Raw genomic sequence first — 25,057 nt, forward strand, 5'->3', positions numbered from 1 at the left:
TAAATATATCTCGTGTGTTTAGTACCTAAGCTGTATAATTACCGTTAGAGCGAAATAGACATATCTCTTGTTTCTTTCGCAATTGGCGATGTAGGTAGTACATCTCTGTCGTGCTATTCATGTTACATTTAACCAGGGTATACACTAGAGTACAGGTGCAGCACTATAATGTCTAGACTAGACCATATGTAAAGTAATTACTCTATAACTTTCATACTAATGATTATTACAAGGTCGTCACAAAACTTGTAATAATCATTTACAATTACATTTACGTGTTTATTACTCATTTATTAGCTATTAAGTATATTACTCTTTTTAATGGAAAATGCTTGTGGTGCTTCTATTTCAAAGGACCTGTGGCCCATTAATGAAGCTGAAACACGTTTTTATCAGATTGTTTACGAGTCAAAGCCACTCGGTTGCAGAGTATCTTACTTTTACTGTACTCCAAATATAGATTAGCGACGAACCGAGAAAAACAAAGAGAAACCCAAAACGGGAGCTGTCATGAGCACAGGTGGATTTGGAGAACAATTTTCACCTAATATTGACTCTATAAGTTTTACACCAACCGTATGTGAACCAATATAGAGTTTATTTTAAGGTTTCTACTTTCAAATGTAGCTGTAAATATAGCTTTGTTACGGTATAAGTTTAGTTTACTCAAAGTCAAGCAAATGTTTGTGAAGAGAAGGCAAACAGTCATGTAATCTGAGCAATGTTGGACTTGGCAGATTATCTTATTCACAGGGAGATGGGCCGGAAATGTAAATACTTATAGTGCCACTAGGACAGGAGGGTTTTTTTTTAATAATATTCTATTTTAATGGAGTAAATTTTACTGGGGATCCAAGTTAAGGAAACACGTTACGTGAAAAGCGTTAAAGGAACAGGTACAATGTAAATCGCATCTATTATTTATTGGCCGATCAGTTGCATTTTATTGATATATAGTAAACACATTTTATTTTATATAGCTTTTTATTTTTTATAAGGTCACAACTAGATGGTTCCCTCCAATTACCGTATAAACACGTTTCAAGGATTTCAGACGTGACTACGCATAGTTTTATGTCAGTTTAGTATTCCATGCTTCGCTTTGAAATAACATTCGTTAATGATCCTCTTTGTTTTCATAAATATCTGTTACTTATGTAACTGTTCCGTACTTGAGATAAGTACTTACTTGAATTGTTTTAGAACACGTAATTAAGTATAAATGATGGCATTGAAGAAGTATGAAATGGAATAATGGATAATGGCTAGGCATGGTCTGGTTGCTAAATATACGTACTTACGTTGTTAATTCTGGAACACAAAACTTAAGTTTAATTTAACTTTATCGTTGTAAAAAATAGTGCTAGAAAGAAGTAAAGTAAAGCTAGTTTTAAAGCTGGCAAAGTAAATAAAAATTACTTCTCTTTCTTCCCGAATCGTCATCAATGTCCAAGACAGTCTTAAGCTTGAAGATCGCACAAAAACTGAAAAGATGATGAGACGGAGTTTGCCTAGTTAGAATTCAACAAACTAAAAACATAAATTATTAATATCCTTTTATAAAACAGCATTCTAAGAATCTTACAATTCCACTTCATCATAAACCTACGCTTTTTCATCGTATCGTCAAGTCACCTGTCTATCTACACCTCACTCATCCATTTTAAAGCGAAGTACAAATTACTTTTTTGGTCTTCAACCCGACAAAGTTATGTAGGTGATTAATCATTAATTCTTATCATCGGCGGGTATCGGGATGCAGGCACGAGTGTCTTGCTCGTGTTTTTGTGTCGTTGCAATGTGCGTAGGTAGTTGGGTACTTGGTCCGGCTGCTTATCATTGCGGCCAGGTTGATGTCATATGGATCACGTTGATGTGCCATTCCCGTGAATATTCCCAGAGTGAACAGTAAAAAGGCGCAAAAGTTATGTAAAAAAGCGCTTTATTGCGCCTTTAGGCAGATAGGATCAGAGTACAAGAAAAAACAATTTGGAAATAAAAGAGCAGCCTATTATTAAAGAGTTTTTACAACAGGACATACCGAACTTGGAAACATTCCCGAGAACGGCACATCTCTATTCGTGACTACATTATGATGGACGTACCTATATGAGTTGGGTGGATAACCTGTCATCATACAGTTCATCACATTTATTCGAAGATAAAGATAAATAAAGCTACAGGTCTGTCTTTAACATGTTGTTCTGCCATCTCTAATATGAATTAATATGAGCATGAATTGAAATGTACTTATGTGTTCCCACAAAGTGCGTAGGCCATTTTGTTCAAGTGGGCGGAGATGCCCGTGCATTGTGAAGCAGTTGGGATAATGAAACGTTTTAATTAAGAGGTGAAACGTAAGCGGATTGCATGCAGCCAACATAATAAGGGAGTACAGAGTATGGAGAGATGCAGACAAGATCCAGTTAGATGTATTCTGTGTGCCTACACTCTTTTGTTTTAACATAAGAAAGAAATGTTAGTGTAGGTATATGGTGGGTAATTGAACTAATTCGTAAGTAAATGGGGATGGTAATATACACTATTGATAAGTATTCTTAGTTGTGTTTTAGCACAATCCCGGAAGTCTGTAATCATCTTATTAATACAGTTTTAGGTTGAACTTTATTTTATGATTACTTACAGAACCTGTTCGCTTGGTAAATGTACCTAGGTCTATTTCTATCGCATTGGAATATTATCGAGTATAATTTATAAAGAGTTCTTTCACATAACTCAACATCGGATTAGGGTTAATCACAGGAAGCTAAAATGTGGCTAGATAACGAATGTTGTATTGTAAGTTTCCTGGCTTAGAGCCGTCTTCCTTTCAATGATTGGAGCATAATTTTTTCCTCGGCTTTCGTATTGCCACAATAATTTACGGCTCATTCGATTTGAGAACTAATAAAATATTCATAAGGCGATAAAATCTCTATTCTGAGAAGAAATAAAACGTAGAATTGCCGTGTCGCATCGACATGTCGCCTATAACTGGCACCCTGGGCCTGTTTTTGATATTTAATTTGTATTTTTTAATATACAGGTTGGTAGCCGAAGACTTTTATAATCACACCTAGTCTGTAAAATGATGATTGTAATAATAATAATAATGTTACAGATCATAGAATTGTATTGGTGAGGAAGTGTCACCGCTACTAATTGGCTAAGCAGTATTGTAATATAATACTAATCATAAATTTAACATTACAGGCGAACACATCCAGTAAGGGAGCACCTTTATATTCGTGGAATTATACTTTGGCCAGCATTGCCAATGGCTCATAACCGATGCTATTAATATTTGCTTCAGGTATTTAACTAATTTAATAAAGTCGAAAAGGACAACCATAAAAACGACTGTACAAAAAAAATATGGTCATATTTTTTTCTACCGCCGCATACCTACCTAACTATTCCCAATACCTACCTACTTACTTATTAAAAACTATGACAGTTCCAACTAGCAGTTATTCGTTGGAGCTACTTCTGAGAAGCCGGAGTGAGGTGTCGACGGCGACTGGCTCGATACAGGGTGATTGATGATACACTTATGGTGCCCTGTATTACACAATAAGAACACGAACTCACGAATAATGTTGTAATAAACTTGTCGATAAAATTGATCTACTCGCTTGGAGATAAAACGTATACTTATACCTACCCATACATACAGGTATTACCTACGTATTTATTTACAAAAAATTAAGATCGATCTTCTACTGAGTCAAATCGTATAGATGCATGTGAGTTTTTTATATGATTACCCCACTAAATGCACCTTACTTATCATATCTATTTACATTTTCTGTATAATTTCGGGTCAGTAGTTTTCGTCTACCTACTTTAATAGGCCTATACGTTAACACGTCTATATTTTTAAAATCACACTGGATATAATCTTATCGGCAACGAGATGCGGAGAGGAAATAAAAAACGTGAGAATAATATAAATTAAGAGTGGTCGTTCCCCCTTCCCCTCCTCGTCTGTCGATAATTGAGACGTCAATTTTTTCCAAAGCCGCTTCGGCTTGGGACGCGTCTTTCCAAACTGTGTTCTATTATCCTTCTCTGCAGCCATATATAGTTTGATGCCAGATAAAGTATACGTGAGAACAGCGACAGGATGTTATAATATGTTACGGTGGATGATAAAATGTCTAATCACACTCACTCACTAGTTAGGTACACATTTTTAGTTACCTACCTAGATTGGCGATGACTATGCACCATACTACAAAGCTTTGATTAGGTAGCGACATCTTCGATTAATTAGGATAACATACCTACCTATTTCCTATCGAAGGATAACATATTTTGCTTAATTTATATGAAACCCCTGATAAATCACATTTTTATTAGTTCGTTAGTTTTTCATATAGGTACGACTCTTTAATGCGTATACTCAGATCAGCCTGATCAAACCCTACATGCTTTCAGAACACTTTGAGACCATGTTACACTATAACCCTCCAACGCTTTTTGAATATTTATAACGTGAGCGGTCCGTAATTTAAGTTTGCCTCTCTTTATCTGAGAGGCTTTATCTAACCCGCTCCGGCGATTAATGTGGATTCCATCATGTTCTATTAAACAACAAAACACCATTCGGGAACCAAACTTGTTACAACGTTTGGTAGTTAACTGGTAAATGTTTGGAACGGTTCGGTACGGTTAATCCTACTCCTTGGCTCGCCATAAGAGATATAGGTACCACTCTCAAGTTCCCTTGTATAGTTAATAAGTTACCAAAAGTTGATAGCACTGAATATAATATGGAGTAGGCAGAGACACGCAAAATATAACCAAATGACTTAGTAAGTAGGTACCTACATACGGCCAGTCTTATCTAAGTTTACTCAAGTCTAATTTATGATCTGTATTTATGCACTATAGCCCAAGACCTAGGTACCTAAGTAGGTATATAGATTTAGAATTATGTGAACTTTTAAGTTAGGCTATTGTTCAATCACTGGTTTTCAGTCTTGAACCTATGATGCAAAGATGTTCACAGCTTTACAGCGTTTATAAACTTTTCTTTTCTCATTGTAAAATAAATCACACTCACATATTTTTTCTAAAGGTTGAGCTTCAAAAACCGTAGTGGATCTTAATCGCGATTTATACCTACAATACAATCGACGGCAGGTAACTCGACCGAACGACCATTTGTATTGAGCCATCCATCGGTCCTTAGCTCGTGAATAGATGACATTTATTATGAAAAAACCCTTACATTAATTTCGTGTACAATTTAGACGTCAATCAGGCTCTGTGTAGCCAGCTTTTGTTGCATTTCCATGGTGTTTTGTTCAATGCGCATGCGACTATTCCCCGCGACGCTATAGTCATTTTTCATTTATACTAAAACTTTGGCTTTGTATTGCAAACGATCCGTAAAATTATTGCTCCTGGTTACTGAAGTTGTGCATTATATTAACATGAACTGAAGAGTAAGATTGGTCAGATTGGTACTTACCTATAATAATCAATTTAACTTAATTATCTTATTAAATTGGTAATTTAGGTACGATATCGAAAATATGTAGGTAAGTAGGTACCTAGGTTGATACTTATCGAAAAAATAAATCTGTAGCGAATGTACTGCTAAATGTGCTGTAGCTAGCTGGTGAAGGTAGTGAGCCGATAAATGAACCACATTAAGTAGGTACTTAAGGTACCTGCTTTTAGTTTTGTTACTTAATAATAGGTAGCTACGTTACTGTATGTTACAGTCGTAATCCGAAGCCGGCGGCTCCGTGCTGCGGAAGGCACGTTAAGCCGCTGGTCCCGGTTCCTACTTACTGATGTAAGTACGTAGTCGTCACATGTGTCATGTCAGGGGCCTTTGTTGGCGGCTCAGTAATAACCCTGACACCAGGGTTTCTGAGGTTGGTAATCCACTTCACAACCCACACGATAGAAGAAGAGTCGTAATGTCTAGGTACAGCGAACCACAAGTACCTAATCAGAAGTCTGATCCAAGGTAGGTTACAATCCATTAGGTATGTTAAAGGGACCCAATCCTTCTACCGGTTTTTGGGGAGTCTTCCTCAACACAACAAACTTTTTCTTTGCAATAAGTTAGTTGAACTAATAAGTTTATTGTAGTGGTTTTCACTAACAAAGTTGCGTTGGTCTAACAGAAAGCTCGGTGTGAGATGTGGGTGCATAATTCAGCTTGCGATGGATGTACCTCTGATTTTTTTTATTTCAGTGCGATTCTACACATATTTGATAACAAATAAAACTTAACCTAGGTATTTTAAAGTACATGCGTGAGTAGGCATCAAATACGATCGAAACTTATTGAGATATTTAAGATGTGATGTCGACTGAAATAATAAGTAGGCACCGAAATTATATAAATATACACCAAAATGATATAATTAAGATAAATGGTGTCCCTTAGTTAGGGTTTCGTACTACGTTAGGTTCGATTATACATTCCTATATCAATAGTTTAATTTTTAAGATAGTTTGTTGTTGCTCGTTTCTCACATTTTATAGAGAGAAAGAAGTACAGAAATAAGAGTTAGACAGAAGGTTATTTGATGTATTTCAATCACCTAAAAATGGTTTTGGAAAACTATGACATCAACCCGAGGAAAAATAAATAGCACCACAGAACTGACTAAAACGGCCCTTAACAACAATGCGAAACTATGATTCAAAATTAGACACACACAAGTTTGTAACAAATCTGTACGGCGTCGTCTGTATATTTTTTGGGGAACGTAGCGTGAAAAGTCCCTCATCTGACATTGCATTACTGAGCATTACTGCGAAGTTTCAAAAACCTTTTAGTTTTTGCGTAAAAGAGTAGGTAACAAATTAGTTCTAACAGCGCCATCTAGTGTTGAATACTATAACTTTTGTAAAAGAAGAACTTCCTCTTCGGAAAATCCATAGACAATAGCCTCAACGACCTTAGATAGAACACGCATGGTATTATAAATAATAACATACTAGAGTTCGGGCCACGATCCACGACCGGGGGCGCTAGCGTCGCGTCGCATCTCTGTTAAATCTGCATTACGTTAGGATGATTTTGGTGCTAATTCCTGTAAATACCATCTAATTTTATTTTAAGTTATATCTGTCATTTTCTTATATATAATCGACAAGCATAAAATTTATGGAACACACGTCAATTTTAAGCACAAATCTAAACCAACCGTCTAAAAATTTTACATCCGTCAATTACCCGACACAGTTAAGTACACAGCACGTCAAACGGATTGCATACCAGCGACGTACCTTTTGATTCGCCCGGGTTATTCATTCATTTACTCATTCTTCCTAAAATTAAGAGTTGTGAATCATCCGTCCGTACAAAATAGTGTTCGTCTAACTCAATTTGAATGGTGTAATGAACGCTTATGAAGTATGAATTGATAACAATTTCTACCAAAGGATGGCGGTATGAGATTTTAGAATTTAATTTATAGTCATTTTTAAGTGTCTTGCAAATCTATTTATATTTTTTACTCTGTTACAACCTATAGACAAGGTGACAACTTTGACTTTGACATAAAGAAAAGAAATGACATGTCAAGATTTTGACAGTGAATTTTTCAGTTTTATTTATCCAGAATTTTATTACGGAAAAGTGAACTGTGACCTTAAATTACGTTCAATTGTTATCAAAATAACAATTATAAGATCGCTGTGAAGTATCACCGGTAGTTGATTATAAATATCATAAAAAATATAGTTTACGACATCCAGCCAACAGTATGTTGTTGATTGCTTTTACCGTAATTGGCTTATCAAATTTATTTTCTAGCAATCCTATTGACCTAAAATAGTGTATATTTTGCGTTTGTACTCTAACTATGATAATATCTTATCTCTTACAATGATTTAATTTTATTGTTTTCGTCACCATTACTTTCTGCGCTTTCGTTTACATCTTGATCTAATATCTTATTGGTCTTAGAAGCAGTCATTTAAAGTAGCTAGTGTTCCGGTTGTGCTATCATAGCAATTTGGCATGTTTAGCATCCATGTCCTCTGTGGTTGACATTTTGCTAGAGGTTAAGTCAGTGGGCAATAACATTATGGTGTAACTTTCTCTTTCAGATCACATTACATAAAATGTGAATGGAGTAAAGCGACAGGCATAGCACGTGAGATCCAGTCGAGTTTAGTTGTGACCTAGCTTAACCAACTACAAAGAGATGAGTAATGCAGCTGGACCGATTGTGAATAATTTGCCACCTGGAGTGAATCCTGACAATAACTTGATACCTGGTGGTCCTATCATACCACCAAACATGAACCGAAATAGGAATAATAACCAGAATCCATTATTTAATGTACGGGAAAGGTTATTCCATGCATTATTTTTCAAGTTTGCTGTGGCATATGCACGAACTTTCCCAAGGCCAGTGCGAAGGTTCTTTGAATTCCTTGTACTTTTGAAGGCATTGATTGCATTCTTTGTGCTAGCATACATACACATAGCATTTTCAAGAACACCAACAACATGTTTGAATCATGTAAAAGAGTCATGGCCGAGGGATGGCATACTGAGGGTGGAAATATTAAGGAATCCAGCTCATGACTACTCTATAGAACAAAGTTACGCTAAGGAAAGGAAATTGAAAAAAGATAAAGATGAATTAAACTCTATGATTAGTATGTTAGCTACTGAAGGGTAAGAAATTGTTATGTATTGACTTTTTTAATATCAGCAAAGTCTATTAGGGACATTCTATAAGTGACTGTCTTAATATGGTGCTAAATGATTGATACACTTCATATCTTTTTAAAAGCTTCATTAACCTTTATATAGCTTTTACACACTTTTAAATGATAATTTAAAAGATAATTAATATACATACAAGTAATTTTATTTGTTTGTCTTATGTATTTTTTTCTTGTTTATAAATATTAGTTCTAGGTTACATTGATATATAACAGGTTAATGTTTTTATATTTTTTTTAAGTTTTTTGAAAAAAAAAAAACTTCATTAAACTGTTCTATAAATGAATTATTATTTGCATTCCAGATTTATAAATATAGAATCGTCTACTATTAAAGAGGAGGATGCTGAAGAGGATGAATATATCCGCGATGGCACTGACTACGGCAACATTACAAGGGTCCTTGACGACATAGAGACTGGCAAGGTTGTAGAGACACCTTACCTGGAGAGTGTAAGCAAGAAAACACAACCATCTCCTGGAGAAGAAGAGACTGACTTGAATGCAACAATAGTTGTATCTGGAGATTTGGTAGAGCCATCATCTTCCATATGGGAAGGCATCATGGGACTTGTCGAAGATATGGACAGGGATGCGAAATTAACTGATGTGAGTATGAATATTCTTTCAAATAAATTAAGTAGCTTGTGCTTTCTACATCCTACTCCAACTGTGTTGTTGATTCCCAAGTTTTTATAAGTTTGGGAATCTGGGGGCTTTGTAGGTATGTCATTAAAGTGTAATAATAAAGAAAACATACTTTAAAAGTGTCTAACTCATAGAAAAGACAAAAATTCCGCAACCTTTTTATGTAAAGCATTACACACGTATATAGTACATGAGGTATGCAAATTACAGTAAATATCTTTGCATATTCGTTGTGTGGTTTGATCTACATACAATGACGCATATAATATGGCCATTAAAATATGCCATATACTATGTAATGCTAGAAATTAGTAGATTTTTTGTTTTCTGTTTATTTCTTACATACGTATGTAAAATACGTATATATGTATATAAAATTACGCCAGCAATCCTCGATGGGGTGGGCAGACGCACAAGTAAACAAAGACACCTTACAGCCATTGCTTGTTAATACTGTTGCTGTTTATTTATTAGATAGGTAGGTACATGAAAAAAAAGGTTGATTTATTGTTGGTGTTCATAAATCGGATTCCAGTCGAATTTTCGTCTCTGCTTAGTCCGAAGGGAAGTAAGCGTGAGCTTGTGTGTGTTAGAGAGGTGTGGAATTCAATGGTATCTATATTAAGTAGCTATAACTATGCAAAATATTTATAAAATATTTTTTTGGTTTCAGGAATCTGTGGATGAAACAGCAGTGACTGAGGGAAAAGGTATGTTAATTGTTTATTTTATTATTATAATGTGTTTGATATGTTATCAGTGATATTTTTCTGATATAGTTTCTGTGGGGATTCTTTTTCTAAAATGTTGGCTATAAATTAAAAGCCTTTCGATTTGATAGACCAAAAAGGGTATATTGTTAATGCACATCAAATTATGTAAACTAAGATAAGCTGTAAACTGATTGGGGTAGTCAAATATCAAATCATAACTAAATACCCACGCCTCACCACTTTCTGTTAGACCAACGTGATAGGTGGTGAAATGTTGTTCCCTATAACTTTTACATTATGTTCAGTTAATAAGCCACCTTGAACTTACCCTAATTGGATTGACTGCTCTAAAACGACTGTAGGAAGGTAACAAGTAAGACTTTCTTCAACCTATAATAAAGGTCTTGCTTAGTGGGATCAGTTCCCTTATACCCTTATCGGTTTGTGAGTTTATTATATTGTTAAATAATAATAATAATTTCGTCTAATTATCAATAACATTTGCCTTTTTGTAATCATAAAGTATTTATAAAACGATTATCATTAAGAAAAGGATATAGGCATACATTACATTTTAGTAAGATAAAAAGACAAGTTTCATAAAGGTAAGGTCTACCTACCACCTACATTTATTATGTTTATGCAGTTTATTCAATTTTGCACTTTCTGTGAGAACTTCTCACTACAAATGTCAACAAAATTTTATTATTAACATAATAAACATACAATGGGATAATCAAAAATTTGCAGTATAACTTAATTAAAACAAACAATAATTATAGCTATGGTTCGGAAGTAAAACTAAGACTTATGCAAGTGTTCATCATCCCTGGCTTTGTCGCACCACAAAGTTCTTATTATAGAGAGATGCTGCGGGAACATAGCTGGTGGGACCGAAATATGTACAAAACGAACTGTATTTCTGAGGCAACGATCGTATTATAAAACTTTCCACGTCATTCATTGCTTCTTTGGTATCGTGCAACCACCAATAGCGCTTGTGTTACTCCGCAATAAACGGCGGGTTAAGCGACGTAGCAGTCTAGCCAGTAACGTCTTGGTGCGATCTATTCACACGCCGAAGTGAGTTAACAGGCGCCTTGTGGACTCATGAAATTCAGTGCTGAGGGCATATCTCCTTTATTTCTGTGGGTCGCATTATGGACGCGAAAACGTGTCTTGAGCGATTGTAGAACGTTTTTTACATAATCGAATATACGCTATAGTTTTGCAACATTACATAAAATCTGTTTACTGTTTTGGGTAGAACCAAAAGTGCGATTAATTGTAAGACGCATATGCTTCGTGTAAGTTGCAATTTATAAATGTTCTCTGGCGGCTATTAGCTGCATGACGCATGATGCCAAATACGATAAACTAAATGCCATTTTGATGTGTCGCGTAGCGAAAAAACGTTCACACACAATGCCAAATACGCATAATGCCAAATAAGATAACCAAGCGAAGAAATAAAAAAAAGCAATATTTTTTTAAGTTGATCCTGTTATATTTCAGATGATGATTACATCCTTGAGTATTCATTGGAGTACGGCTTCCTCCGTTTGTCACCGAACGCGCGGCTCCGTCTCAAGATCCCCGTGAAGATAGTCACGTTGGACCCTCAGAAAGACGCCTGCTTCGGAGACCCATTCTCCAGATTTGTCCTCGACGAGTTCCTGGGCTATGACGACTTGCTCATGGCGTCTATAAAGAGCTTGGCTGAGCAGGAGGATAATAAGGGATACTTGAGGTGAATGAACTGTTATATTTATTTCTCGTTTTAAGACATTGACATTTCAATGAAATGAACGAAAGTTTTCTTGACACAACCAAGTTGTCTTCTGGTGACGTGGGGCTTGTTCTCCCCAAATAAAGTATAAACACGCCATAAAGTATATACTTTATTCGTATTTCTACTGATACACCAAAACCCTTTGGCTGAACGACGCTTGATAGTGAAAATCACGCTTATTTGGAAAATATCATTCGAATGTGGTTTTTATTAACATGACCTCGCAACAGATAAGCAAGTTTCAATTCGGTAAAACTTTTTACCCTGAATGAAATTAATGAAGGAAATATTATTATAATTTTCAAAAAGACGGTTACATAGCTTTGACTATAAGGCAACGTTATTCCATGACCACGACTTCGTGAGGATGGTGCGATCGTAGAGATGTTGGCGTAATTGAACAAAAACACGAGTGTATCCGAAATTTCACTTTCACATTATTACATAATACGACATGACTACAGTCCACTTCACACTGTATAATGCGACTTGTTTTTGTTATAAGTACTTAATGTTTATATATAACACAAGAAAAGTTGCGTGTCCTTAAATCGGTGACGTAAACGTTGCCGCTTGTGGTATAATTTATAGCAGTGCAGATTTCATTACTCTTTAACATAACATATGCTCACGACTATATTCTAATTTGGGGTAGTCAGAGGTTCATCGCTAGATGAACTAAGTACCTATCCATAGTAGGTAATTAATATTCCGAATAGACACTAATAATGTTAATTAACGTCGAATGAATGATAAATAGCCTAAATGGGGTAATGGATGGTAAATGGAAGCTAAATGGGAGCCCAATTTCATCTTTCGCAGACTGTCAAGAAATGATATAGAACTTACCAGTTCACTTCCTTTGTGGTTATTTTAATCACAGATAAAGTTAACTAAGCCCAGTCTTCTATTTATGAATATACGAAACACTTTATTGCACTCTTAAACAACACAATACATACAGGAGAAAGTTGCAAAAGGCAGCCTAATAACTGACAATCTCTGTTAGGCCATCCCAATGACGTAGAGATAATATTATGTTTCTTGAAGATTCGTGGAACACCTCAATAAGGATTATGTCATTGTTCCAGAAATGTGATCACGGGAGAACATTATCGCTTCGTGTCGATGCAGACTGCGCGCACTTCCTACTTCGCGGCGTTCTTCATCATGCTAGTCTTTGTAAGTAGCCATCCATTTTTTATTATTCAAGTCATTTTCAAATTTAACACAGACTCCGTGGTCTACTGGTTAGAGCCGGGCTCACGATCTGGAGATCCGGGTTGAACTCCCTATGGGGACATTGTCAAAATCACTTTATGTTCTTTGTTTGGTAAGGACATTGATGGCTTGAATCACTTGATTGTCCGAAAAAGTAAGATGGTTTCGTGCTTCGGAGGGCACGTTAAGCCGTTGGTCCCGGCTATTAGCCGTTGGTCCCGGCTATTAACCGTAAAAAACACCTCCACCAACACGCAGTAGAGCAGCGTGGTGCAGTATGCTCCATATCCTCTCCGGTTGATTGAGGGAAGGCCTGTGCAGTGGGACGTATGTAGCCTACATACGTTTATGTTATGTTTATTTTCCAATTGACTCGAATCAAATAATTGTCTGTTGAGACGCGGAGCGCTGGGTGTTCTCGCTCGGGAGAACACCCAGCGCTCCCAATGTGTTCGGGTAAATAATGAATGTTATCTGAAGAAAACTTACAGCAACTCACGTCAAAAAAGAATTTAATAATTTGTTTTCTATTGATTTTTTCTGTGTGCGTTATTACCATACATTATGTCCCCTTGTTATGTACACCGTCACCACCTAGCGGTGAGTAGCAATTCATAGTTTTGGGTATTCAGCGATTAATTCGTTCTTTGGCAAAATAAATATTCTTAAATCGCCATCTATCGGCGAGTAGCGAAACTTCGCGCTATGAGATTTCGGGTTCACGGGAAGAAGTCATATTTACTCAAGACCGTTTCAGGTTCAATAAAAGATCAGTAGATGTCATGTTTTAAACAAATGGAAAAATATATTATAAAAAATTATAAAGTCGTATCCAAGTGAAAAAAGGCGAGATGGTTGTTTCATGGTTTCATGAATCATATCACCTATAAAATTTGGCGTAATGCAGAAGTTTATACATTTTGTGGTGTGTTTGCAATTTAAGGCCATTAGAATTTTGAATATTAAACTCGCTGCTCAATGTCTATATAAGTAGTACTTACCTACCTTTTTCGAACTAAATCTATAACGGCGATGGTATTACAGATCAATTAATAGGTAACGTGCGAGGCGCGGTCCCTCGCCACTAAAATCAGGGCTCTCCCCGAGTTACAGTTATAGCCCTTTTACAGCCCTTTCAAACTTTATTGCGGCTCCAAATTCCACCGCGCCGTCTACCCAGCTTGCTAACAGCACCTTATGTTTGTTTTACAAAACTCCTTGGGCAAATACTTGTATGTGTGAGCTGTCAAAAGTTGTCTAAACAATTTGCCCAGTCTGCAAGCTTCTGGACGTCTGCTATTTTGTTGCAAGAGTTTTCCCGTTGAAAATTGCGGTGTTGCAAGATAATTATCTAAGTTGGCAACACTGTTTAATTAAAATTGAACATTAATATTGTTGAGGTTGTTATAGCCTGAGATTCTATATTGATGCATATTTGCCGTCGTCATCAATTCATGGTGACGCGATCCGCCATCATATGTGTTACTAGACTAATCCTATATCCCGTCAGGAGCCAGAGATATTGCATTAATCAATTGTCAAACGCGCGCATATTGCCTAACATATCTCCGGTTTCATACGCCATTCGCTGTCAAAGCTCAAAGTGAATTGAGGAATTCTGCCACCGGGAACTATTTATTATACCCCGAAGCCTTTGTTTTCCGAAATGCATGATCATTAATACGTTGAAATAAAGTTAGAATTTATTGTTTGCATGATATTTATTTTTTGAATAATATAGGTATTTTCCCTTTTATAAATGGTGCGGGTTAAAAAAAAACTATTATTTTATTCAATCATACTCGTAATATATCGTGGAAATTGATCATTTGAACGATATTTGATACGAATTATGAAATTAATTAAATCCTTATACACCTTCGGTATAGTGTTTCCTAATCTAAAGGTAATAATTAGGTGTTAACTGCGACTCACACAAACAGCCGTACGCAGTAGTTTATGTAAGTAGATTTTTTAACTATACCAAGTATTTAAAGTAGATAAATGTGAATATTTTTGCTATTTTATTCGCCAAAACTAGTCTCGGATGAATTTAAAAAATGATTTAAGTCGAGTAGGTAGAATTGTCAAACTCGGATCTGGAAGGTTTTTCGACTTTTGTGCCTAACCGTAACCAAAGCAATATTTGATTGATGATTTAAAAATAATTCTTATAAGCTCTAACCTAACCTAAAGCTAGTCACTGGTTACCAGGAATTCTTTCCCGTAAATACATAAATACGTGTAATAAGTTAAACTTGCGTTGGTAGTGCTTCATCAAGCCAACTTGTAAGTATGGCCAACTCGAACAGTTTCGTAATTCGACATTCGAACTTGAGTGGATGGAAACAATAAGTGTTTGTCGGGGCTTGATCGATTACCGCCGCCCGATAATAAAAGCAAGGGATCACTTATTACCCTACAACTCTGGCCATTTTGTATCGTGTAACTAAGCCTAGGTAACTTATTTATGAGTTATATACTGTTTTTTCTGAAATTCATCCCAAAATTAGAATTTGCATTATTAAATAAAAAGTTTGATAAGCTCTTTTATAGAAGCTACAATATCCGAAAATTAGGAAAATAAAACTACTTCTTATGAAAATACAGTAATTTAAAATTAGGTTATTAATTAAAATGGTAAACTACAGTATATTTGCAAGAAGAAATAGTGAATAACATTTCAAGGTATAGGAATACAGGTAAATTATGTCTTTCTGTATAATATTATACGTTGAATATCTATCTCGTCACGTAGGTCAGCTGGAAGAAATCTCTTTGTTTAGAGAAATCCTTGTGTCTGTTATATAATGTATAAATAAAAGATAATAAAAAAATATATAATGATTTTTCAACAAAGGCAGATGACCGAGCCAATAAAATTTCGATTTGCCGACGGACTCAAAATCTTATTTATATGTTAGTTAGTATATTCTTTTTTGTTTTTATTATTGGTATTGGATATACGAGGCAATGAACGTAAACTAGTCAAAGATAATATAATATAATGAAAGATATTTCAACCAACATTGCAATTTCTATATTGAGCGATAATAATGTAATTTTATTGTATTAGCTAACTGTATGCACTGCGAACGACATTATCACCCTTCGGCAAAATGATTGATACGATTAGGGGTGCATGGAATAAACTTCTCAAAAGGATGTTTCTTTTCTTAAATATTTTTATTAATATACCAGAATATATAACAATTGCTCTGCTAGAATGTCATCATTGTTTGTAAGAATAGTACGAACTATTAGATACTTGAGGGTGGGGTTTTAGAACATATGCAACTATAGTGACGAGTTAGAAGATAATTCAACTCGGAAGTTTTTAGCATAGCCGTCATCATCTCCCTAGCATTATCCCGTTTTTCACAAAGTCCGCTTACCTAACCTAAAGATTTGACAGGTCCGGTTTTGACAGACGCGACTGCCTGTCTGAAAACCAGCCCAATACAGGTTAGGTCACATACCCCCGAAAATGCATTTCTCGGAAATGTGCGTTTCCTCACGATGTTTTACTTCACCGCTGAGCACGTGATAATCATTTATGGTGTAAACTTGAATTCGAAAACAAATTGGGCAAGCGTTCTACCAACTGGGCTACCACGCCTCAGTTTTGAGCCTGTATAGAATTAAAAAACAAAGAAATCTTGTACATATCTACCTGTGTCGCATGTGTCCTATATCATTTAAATCTTTAATTACACAATACCCTTAAAAATGCGGTTGAATTGCCGACCTAATATGGTTAAACATAAACACGTTCGACTAAACTTTAGTCTTGCAAATAAAACGTGTTAAAAGCGTATTATCAGCTCTTGGTTAGCTTAAGGCGACATCAAAGTGGTCCTCGTAGTGGCTTTTAATATTAAGAGCGGTGTATCGACCGGTCGGCCGTTAGTTTACGGGCACGTAAAAACTAACTCCCGCCGTCGGGGATTACGCACGGCCCATTGCGTTGGATTGCAACGCACGGGTGCTTGCTACAAGCCTCCTAGGCAGGCCCCTAGTTTAGGTTAGTGTCGCTTATTCTCATCTAACGTATGCAAGCTGCATAAACTGTTTAACTTAATAATAATCAGTCATGAAGCCGTTGAATACAATTAATTTGCAAAAGGCACTATTGCGAGTTAATATGAAGAAAACTTAATTTAACGTAGCAATATCTTATGGTTCATATTTTTGATAAGGAACTTTCTTTGCAGTATATTCGTGTGCTCTAGGAAAGGATGACGCACATATTGTATAAAAATGGCATAATCCCAAGAGAATTATACTCGCTCCTTGTTCGAGAGGTTTTTAACAGTGTAGTCTACGTCTTATGCTCCAGCATCGTCACAATTTTCAAAGCTCATATCCAAAGCTAAAAAAAAAAGTTAGTTTCCTGCTTCCTGAACGCAGCTGTCAACTAATGTCATTACGGTTTTTGTGCACCGGCGCGTTATTTCGCCTCCTTAAATAAACTAATTGAAAACCAATATTTAATACAAAAACATGATTGATATAGTGCGAAAAATCTGTTACTTACATAATCAAGTGCTTTTTTCTCTAAAAAAGCTAGAAACAGTACCAAAGAAAAAATGTGGATGACGACGAGCGTAAGTTCTTTTTGATAAAACAAAATGTGGATTAAACTGGTAAGTCTTAACATTATCCATCTACTAAAACAAGAGAAGATATAATTATGATCAATTCCATTTAATTCCTTTTATTGTCGAAAACAAATTACTTTTTTTTGAGGTTATAATTTTATAATCCTAACATTCGAAGAAGTAACTTAAGTTGGTACTTATTACTAATAAAAGTAACTAGTTTTATTAACATAAATAATAATATTAAAATTGTATCGTGTTCGTGTTATAACAGTGATTTAAAAGTTATACTTTATTCCGATGTTGATGTTGTTTAAATTCGCCTTATATAAGGCAGGCAAAGATCTGAAGACTATACAGTCTTGACTTTAGTAATTTAATATTCGAAAATCACGATCAAAATAGGCCTAAGCCTTGTCTTCAGTCCCTGATTGCCGCGTTTTTATTTTCATCTGTCAAAAAAAAAAAATATTTTTTTTTTGTTTCTTTTTGTAATTCGTGTTCTTGGCTTATGTTGCGGTTGATAACTTACTATCAGCGAATGAAATGAGCAGTTTTATTATTTAAAACAAAGAGAACCAGTGAAATATAACCGCAGAATGGCATAGAAAAGTAAATAATTAACTCGGAAATAATTTGACAAGTTCAGATAATTAGATGACAGAAGCACTTCATGTTTACCCTGTTCATCAAGAAGTACCCATGACACAGTAGTACTCGATATCACAGAGGTCATCTACACCATTGGTAGACAAGATACATAACTTATTCAAGATACTCGTAACACTTAAAACATTTAGAGAATTATAATTGGTTTACTACAAGATAACCATACTTAAAAATGATATTATATATATTATAACAGTACATAATCCCTTCTCACAGTCTCTGTTAAGTGGTGTTAATAATGTTATCTTCTCCGAATGATACTTACAATATAAGATGATGATAATATACCCTAACAATAAAAACAGAAAGAGTGTTAAGAGAGTACAGGCAAAAGATAGCCTTATTATAGTAAGCAATTTCTTCCAAATTACTCTAATCTTATTATAATTCAAGCTTCCAACGTATGGGTGATGATTATTGGTACCAACCTAACCAACAAGAGAACACCACTTGGAGAGTCACCTAGTTAAGCACTAGTAGTGAACTGTCTGACTAGAGAATAGACAGACTATTTGTTTCCTTTTAGAGCTATCACAATAGAGGATAGACAATGGACTTGATGTATCAACCCTATTAACATAAAAATCAACCACTAAGACTGTTGCAAAGCGCAAATATACCTATGCCTTATTTTAATACCTGGAGCTATCATTTAGCGGATGGACAGTGGACTTGATGGTACCAACTTAATGTACATAAGAGCTATCACTAGGAAGTTTGCCATTGCTAAGCGCTAATATACCTATTTTACATTTCCATACCTAGAGCTATCACTTAGAGGATAGACAATGGACTTAAAGGCACAATGCACATAAGAGCTACCATTAGGAAGGTCGCCATTGATATAAGCGCTAATATACCTATTTGTCATTTCCATACCTAGAGCTATCACTTAGAGGATAGACAATATACTTGAAGGTATCAATGTAATGAACATAAGAGCTACCACTAGGAAGGTCGCCACTGACAAGCGCTAACATACCTATTTCTCATTTCCATACTTAGAGCTATCACTTAGAGGATAGACAATGGACTTGATGGTATCAACCTAATTAACAAAAGATCTACCACCAGGAAGGTCGCCATTGCCAAGCGCTAATATACCTATTTATCATTTCCATGCCTAGAGCTATCACTTAGAGGATAGACAATGGACTCGAAGGTATCAACACAATGAATGTAAGAGCTACCACTAAGAAAGTCGCCATTGACAAGCGCTAACATACCTATTTCTCATTTCCATACTTAGAGCTATCACTTAGAGGATAGACAATGGACTTGATGGTATGAACCCTATTAACATAAGAGCTACCACGATTATGGTCGGCATTGGCAAGCGCTATATACCTATTTCTCATTTTCATACTTAGAGCTATCACTTATAGGATAGACAATGGACTTGATGGTATCAACTCAAATAACATAAAGCTACCACTACAAGTATCGCCTTTTGCTAAACGCTAGTAGATAGCTAGAACATAGACCAACTATTTTTTATACTTTTATTTCCATGTTTGGTTTGTCACTTGAGGAATCGAAGATAAACCATTGAATTGTCGGGGCTTACCTACCCATGTTGAAACTCAAGATTAGACTAATGCTGAGAAACAATAGACTATTATGTCAAATTGATTATTATAAAATAATGAGAGTACAAATTCTAAAGAAATAACCGACAATTCAAAACCTAAAAGCCTCTGTTCTATTAATCAACCTCATCATCACAGGCCTTTACATCTTTATCAGATGATTCAACTGTGCTAGAAATCAAAGTATTAATAGTATGTAATGTCAGAGATTACTTTCAAAAGAGATAACTGTACACAAGACATGGTTAGAGAATACTGCTATTAAATTCTTTCAACCAACATCATAAAATTCAAATAACACATAAATAATAATAAATAACATTGCCCGAAGAGTGAGTAAACGAGATAGCAACAGGATCTGTGGAACAGAGACTACAGTATCAGCAGGCAGCCCCACAGCCAACAGCATGAACAGAAAGCCCACAAGGAACAGTATCAGCAGGCCGCCCCACAGCCAGCAATAAAAGCAGTGATGCAACCAGTCATGATCAGCAGTGCCATAACCAGCAGTACCAGCAGCCCTACAGCCAGCAGTAGTAGCAGAGCTACAACCAGATGTATTAGCAGTCTCACAGCCATTAGTATCAACAGTGGCCCAGGCAGCAAGGCCGTTTAAGAATGAGGAGGAAGAATTCCCTATAAAGTTATAATGGGAAAATTTGCACAAGCAAATACTTTCATGATATTTACTTTTTAAAAATTCTGGTAAAATTAATTCCGAATGTCTATCACTAAAAGTTTTAGCATTATCATTAAGACATGGGATTCAAATCCTGTCTTTGTTAATCAGGAATAACAATACTAATCTCAGTATAAATTGAGGTACCTACCTGATAATATTATAACTTCAATGAAAATTTCCTTCAAGTATTACATTCGAAATTGTAAAATATTGATACCTAGTTCGGTTAGATAGAATAGTTGCCCTTTTTATTATTAACTCATAGGTGAAAAGGAAGGAAAAATAGTTCATTATTAACATATAACTTACATCACCATTAGCGTTTTCTCTAAATTATGTTGTTGTAGATTTATTATATTGTTGCTGATCAGCCCAAAACACAGTTTACAATTAATATAAAAATTACAACAATAATGTCCCTCCACTTAATCAATCGGAACCAAACTGCAGTGGAGAAGTAACAATAATATTTTCATGATAAATATATATTTATCCTATTTTTCCAGTAAATAATAGGACGTTACTATTACTGTCCTAAAAACAAATTCAATAATTATTACACTAAAGAGATAGCTGCGTAAACAATGTTACGTGTGTTAATGTGTTGTGTGTACGTTGTTCTATCATCTGATTGGTGGGTGAAAGGTTGCATAGAGGAATAGGAAAAATTCCACAACAAGTTATATTTATTATTACCACATAAATGTTATTACCAAGCCCATATGGTCGATATTAGGTAATACACAATAACGTGGGCTCAGGTAATCTATTTTAATAAAAACAAAATCTTAATTATTCCGAAGATAATTATCACACAAGTACGTAATGTAAATGCACTTCCCCTCTTTATACTTTCAGCCTCATTTAATAATATCTTATAATAAAGAGGAAAGTTTAGTTCAGTGGTTCTGAATATTTTAAGGAAAAAGGTCATTTGAATAAATGTATCGAAATTCTTACTTGCACTTATATTTGTATTTTCTCTAATCAATTTGACATGTTGTCTTAGGATTCATTTAACTACTCAATGTCGACAACAATTGCCAACTTAGCACAGGATGTTACAATCAATCTTGTGTCTGGGTGCCCTCGTCATTACCCGTTCTTCTTTATGTATTTCTTCTTCTTTTATGTATGTAAACAAATAATGTGTAACTTTGATAATTATTGTAGCCCTTGGTGTGCCAATGAAAAATGAGTGTTATACTATATGATGAAGTCTCACAGTCCTTTCGACTATAACTATCGTTGTTGTTCAAGAGCTTCGGAAATGTGCTCTATGGTGAGGTCCCTGTGAGGCTCTTATAGCCAATCTTGATGTTGAGCTCCATCAGAAATTTGTTCTTGTGTAGTTCTTTTGTTGTGAAATTGATAGTAATGTGAAATAGGTATTTAATGTACTTGCTCAACTTCAACTTTATTATTTAGAACTATGTATCTATTCTAGTACAGTATAGTATAACCATATATAACATACATAATATCGATTCCATTCTTGAGAACTGGTGAAACTTGTTTAGCGAACAGTTATTAAATTCTTATTGTTTTTTACATGATAATATCAAAACGTTTGGTGGAACGCCGCGCTGAGTTTATCAGGAGACGGCTGTGCCTCTGACTGCCTTTATTGGGATTAAAGTCATGGGCAGCTTAATTAGCTTTTGTGATAACAATGTATGTACTTTATTCATTAATGAATAATCATATTATTGGTACTCGTTTCAATTTAAATGTTTCATTCCCAACTAAACTTTGAACATCTACGTACACTGTTAAAAACCTCTCGAACAAGGAGCGAGTATAATTATGAGATTAAACGAACTTACCTGTAAGTGAAGTTCTATCTCAATTATACGAAGCTCCTTGTTCGAGAGGACTCCCTCCCTTCAATTTTAATATCCCGCCCTAAAGCTTCCACAGGTGATGGAGTTGTCCATGAAACATGCTTTAAACATAATGACATTAGTTGACAGCTGTGTTCAGGAAGCGGGAAACTAACTTTTTTTTTTAGCTTTGGATATGAGCTTTGAAAATTGTGACGATGCTGGAGCATAAGACGTAGACTACACTGTTAAAAACCTCTCGAACAAGGAGCTTCGTATAATTGAGATAGAACTTCACTTACAGGTAAGTTCGTTTAATCTCATAATTATTTTAACGGCATCAACGCCTCCAAATCTGTCGCTGAAAATAAGTTTTACTCGGTCGTTTCTTATATTGCGCAGATTTCTCTTAGACAAACTACATAAATCAGTTGGCCGGATAATTTGAGGGCGACGTTGTTCTTGGTGTTTGAAATGAAAGCGTGTGAGGTTGTGTAGGTTAGGTAGGGTGACTGGCGTCGGTACAGCCGCTATCAATCTTTTCGCCACATCATTTGATCCCCGCGCGCTCGCCGCGATTGAATTTCATTAACGAAACGCTTAGTGCAGATTGAATCCATTTAAGTAACAGTGCGATCGGCCCTCTAAATGTACCTATGCAATAACTGTTACGGGAAAGGCACGGAATTTTCAATTTTAGGTGTACCTTTGCGGCTTACGGTGTAACTGCATTTTCTGAGTGGATTCAATTGGTCAGAGTATTTTTTGTTGGTTGTAGGTAATTTGATTTGAATGTCACCTGAAACAAAAACAAGGGCAGTATCATGAACATCAATTTGGTACATCATAATGTAATCGTCCCAACTTCTTTCTAATAATTTAATTTTCTAATAATTTGTAGCTCTATCTCCGTCTCTAGTCTACTAATAATAAGTTGAAACATGTATGTAAACTATGAGGTAATAATTATTTTTTCATCAGCAACCCTTCGTCGTAGCAAGAAGTATTGTTCTGATGTTGAATATTTTGTTACAGACCGTCTCCATATCGATGTTGCTGCGCTACGCACATCACCAGATATTTGTTTTCATTGGTAAGTACTTTACTTTTACTTACAGTTTTTGAATCATTTTTTGGAACAATTTATTGTATATCGTTGCCGGTGCTCGTGTCTCCTAAAGACATGACGTCTTTTTGTTTTCTCGGTACACATACATTGAAATTTTGTGTTGTTGGAATGAATTCAGTGAAAAATTCTCGAGTCGTGAGCCGGCTCAGCGGCAATCTCTTTGTAATAACAATAATTGCGAACAGCGCCCGCGGCCGCCCCACCCCGCCCTACCCGCGCCTCTTCGCTACTGAAAAATAAAAATAATATAACGGGTCGGATTTACCTAGCGCTCCCCCCCTTTGATCCGTCGACAATTAGCCAGATAGAGATAATTTGTTTCTTTCCCTATTTACTCGGTGCCGGCACTTGGCTTAGTGTTTCAATTCGATGATTGTTTTGAATTCTTTTTTCCTGGAGAAATGAAAAATAACAAATTTTCCCGCTCCAGCTATTATTAAGTTTTGTTGGAGATTTCGGATGAGCTCGGATTATCTGGGTGCTTTTTATGAAATGGAACATTGGTGTTAACAAGTAGTGTAGCGTCTGGAAGCCGGCATTGCGGAGTGCGAAGCGTAAATTGATATCGAGGAAAGGTGACTGCGCTTGCACTAATGAGCTTGTTATTGATATCCGGGATTCACGTGAGACTGAGCAGCGCTAGTCGGATCTTGTATTAGCAATATCTCAGGTTGCTGCTTCGCTTTAACAACTTCCAATATTGCTACATCCGTCGGTTGACATTTTGTCAAAGGTCATAATAATGTTTTCGTATCAATTAACTGAGACTAAATAAGCTATTTGAGTGTTAATAAGAGCCACTAAGAGCCTTAAAAGTAGTTTAAAAAAGTAATAAAAAATAAAAATATTTTTTATGGATCATCGTCACTAATTTTGACGATTATATGTACACGTGCAAAGCTTACAGGAACCTAAAGTGAAGAAGAACAACATAACGAAATCTGCTACAAGCTATTAATATATTAAGCTTGGTAAACTAAAAATTTAAACAATTTAATCCTATGGAAAGAGATTCCTATTTTAAGAGAGGAAGGGGTAGCCCTAGGAGAATATTTGGGAAACAAAAGAGAAGGTGCAGGTCGGGTCGCATCAGCAGGTGAAGAATTTTGCGGTAAGGAGAGAGGAATGGCGATTACTCCACTGATAAGAGCTCTTAAATAATGAGAGATAGAATCCTATGGATACCGTCAGGTTATGTAACCGGACCCAGACATAGGCGAACACGTTAAACGCTAGGGAAATGATACGGGGCTATTGAAATGTAACAATGTTCTAGTAAATATCCTTATAATAATGTACTTCTCTTTGGTCGGGCTCACAAATCGAACCAAATTTGTATCGCGTGGAAAGCAGCTCTTAGCCCGAGTTTGTAGAATAAACTATTCAACTCACAATATCGGATGAGGGCGCGTCTCTTCAATAGGATCCGTTTGGTCTCTATGACGACTCATCCCTCTTGGAGATATTGAAAAATGTAC

The 25,057-nt window shown here is 35.6% G+C and overlaps 1 protein-coding gene across 2 annotated transcripts in view; it reads left to right on the forward strand.

Moving 5' to 3' along the window:
* Positions 1–7,528: 7,528 nt before the first annotated feature.
* The window catches only part of LOC126374670 (membralin), an 87,919-nt gene continuing 70,390 nt past the window's right edge, over positions 7,529–25,057 (forward strand). The window contains exons 1-7 of one of the 2 annotated variants that reach the window (XM_050021382.1): positions 7,529–7,685; positions 8,086–8,662; positions 9,018–9,321; positions 10,034–10,070; positions 11,589–11,823; positions 12,957–13,047; positions 23,486–23,543. In XM_050021382.1, the coding sequence (XP_049877339.1) occupies positions 8,184–8,662; positions 9,018–9,321; positions 10,034–10,070; positions 11,589–11,823; positions 12,957–13,047; positions 23,486–23,543 (1,204 nt within the window). In that variant the 5' untranslated portion in view covers positions 7,529–7,685; positions 8,086–8,183. Of the gene's footprint in view, positions 7,738–8,085; positions 8,663–9,017; positions 9,322–10,033; positions 10,071–11,588; positions 11,824–12,956; positions 13,048–23,485; positions 23,544–25,057 lie in introns of both variants that reach the window. The other variant, XM_050021381.1, reaches the window with a different exon arrangement.

This window comes from Pectinophora gossypiella, chromosome 17, assembly GCF_024362695.1.
Source record: "Pectinophora gossypiella chromosome 17, ilPecGoss1.1, whole genome shotgun sequence".
NCBI classification, from domain to species: Eukaryota; Metazoa; Arthropoda; class Insecta; order Lepidoptera; family Gelechiidae; genus Pectinophora; species Pectinophora gossypiella.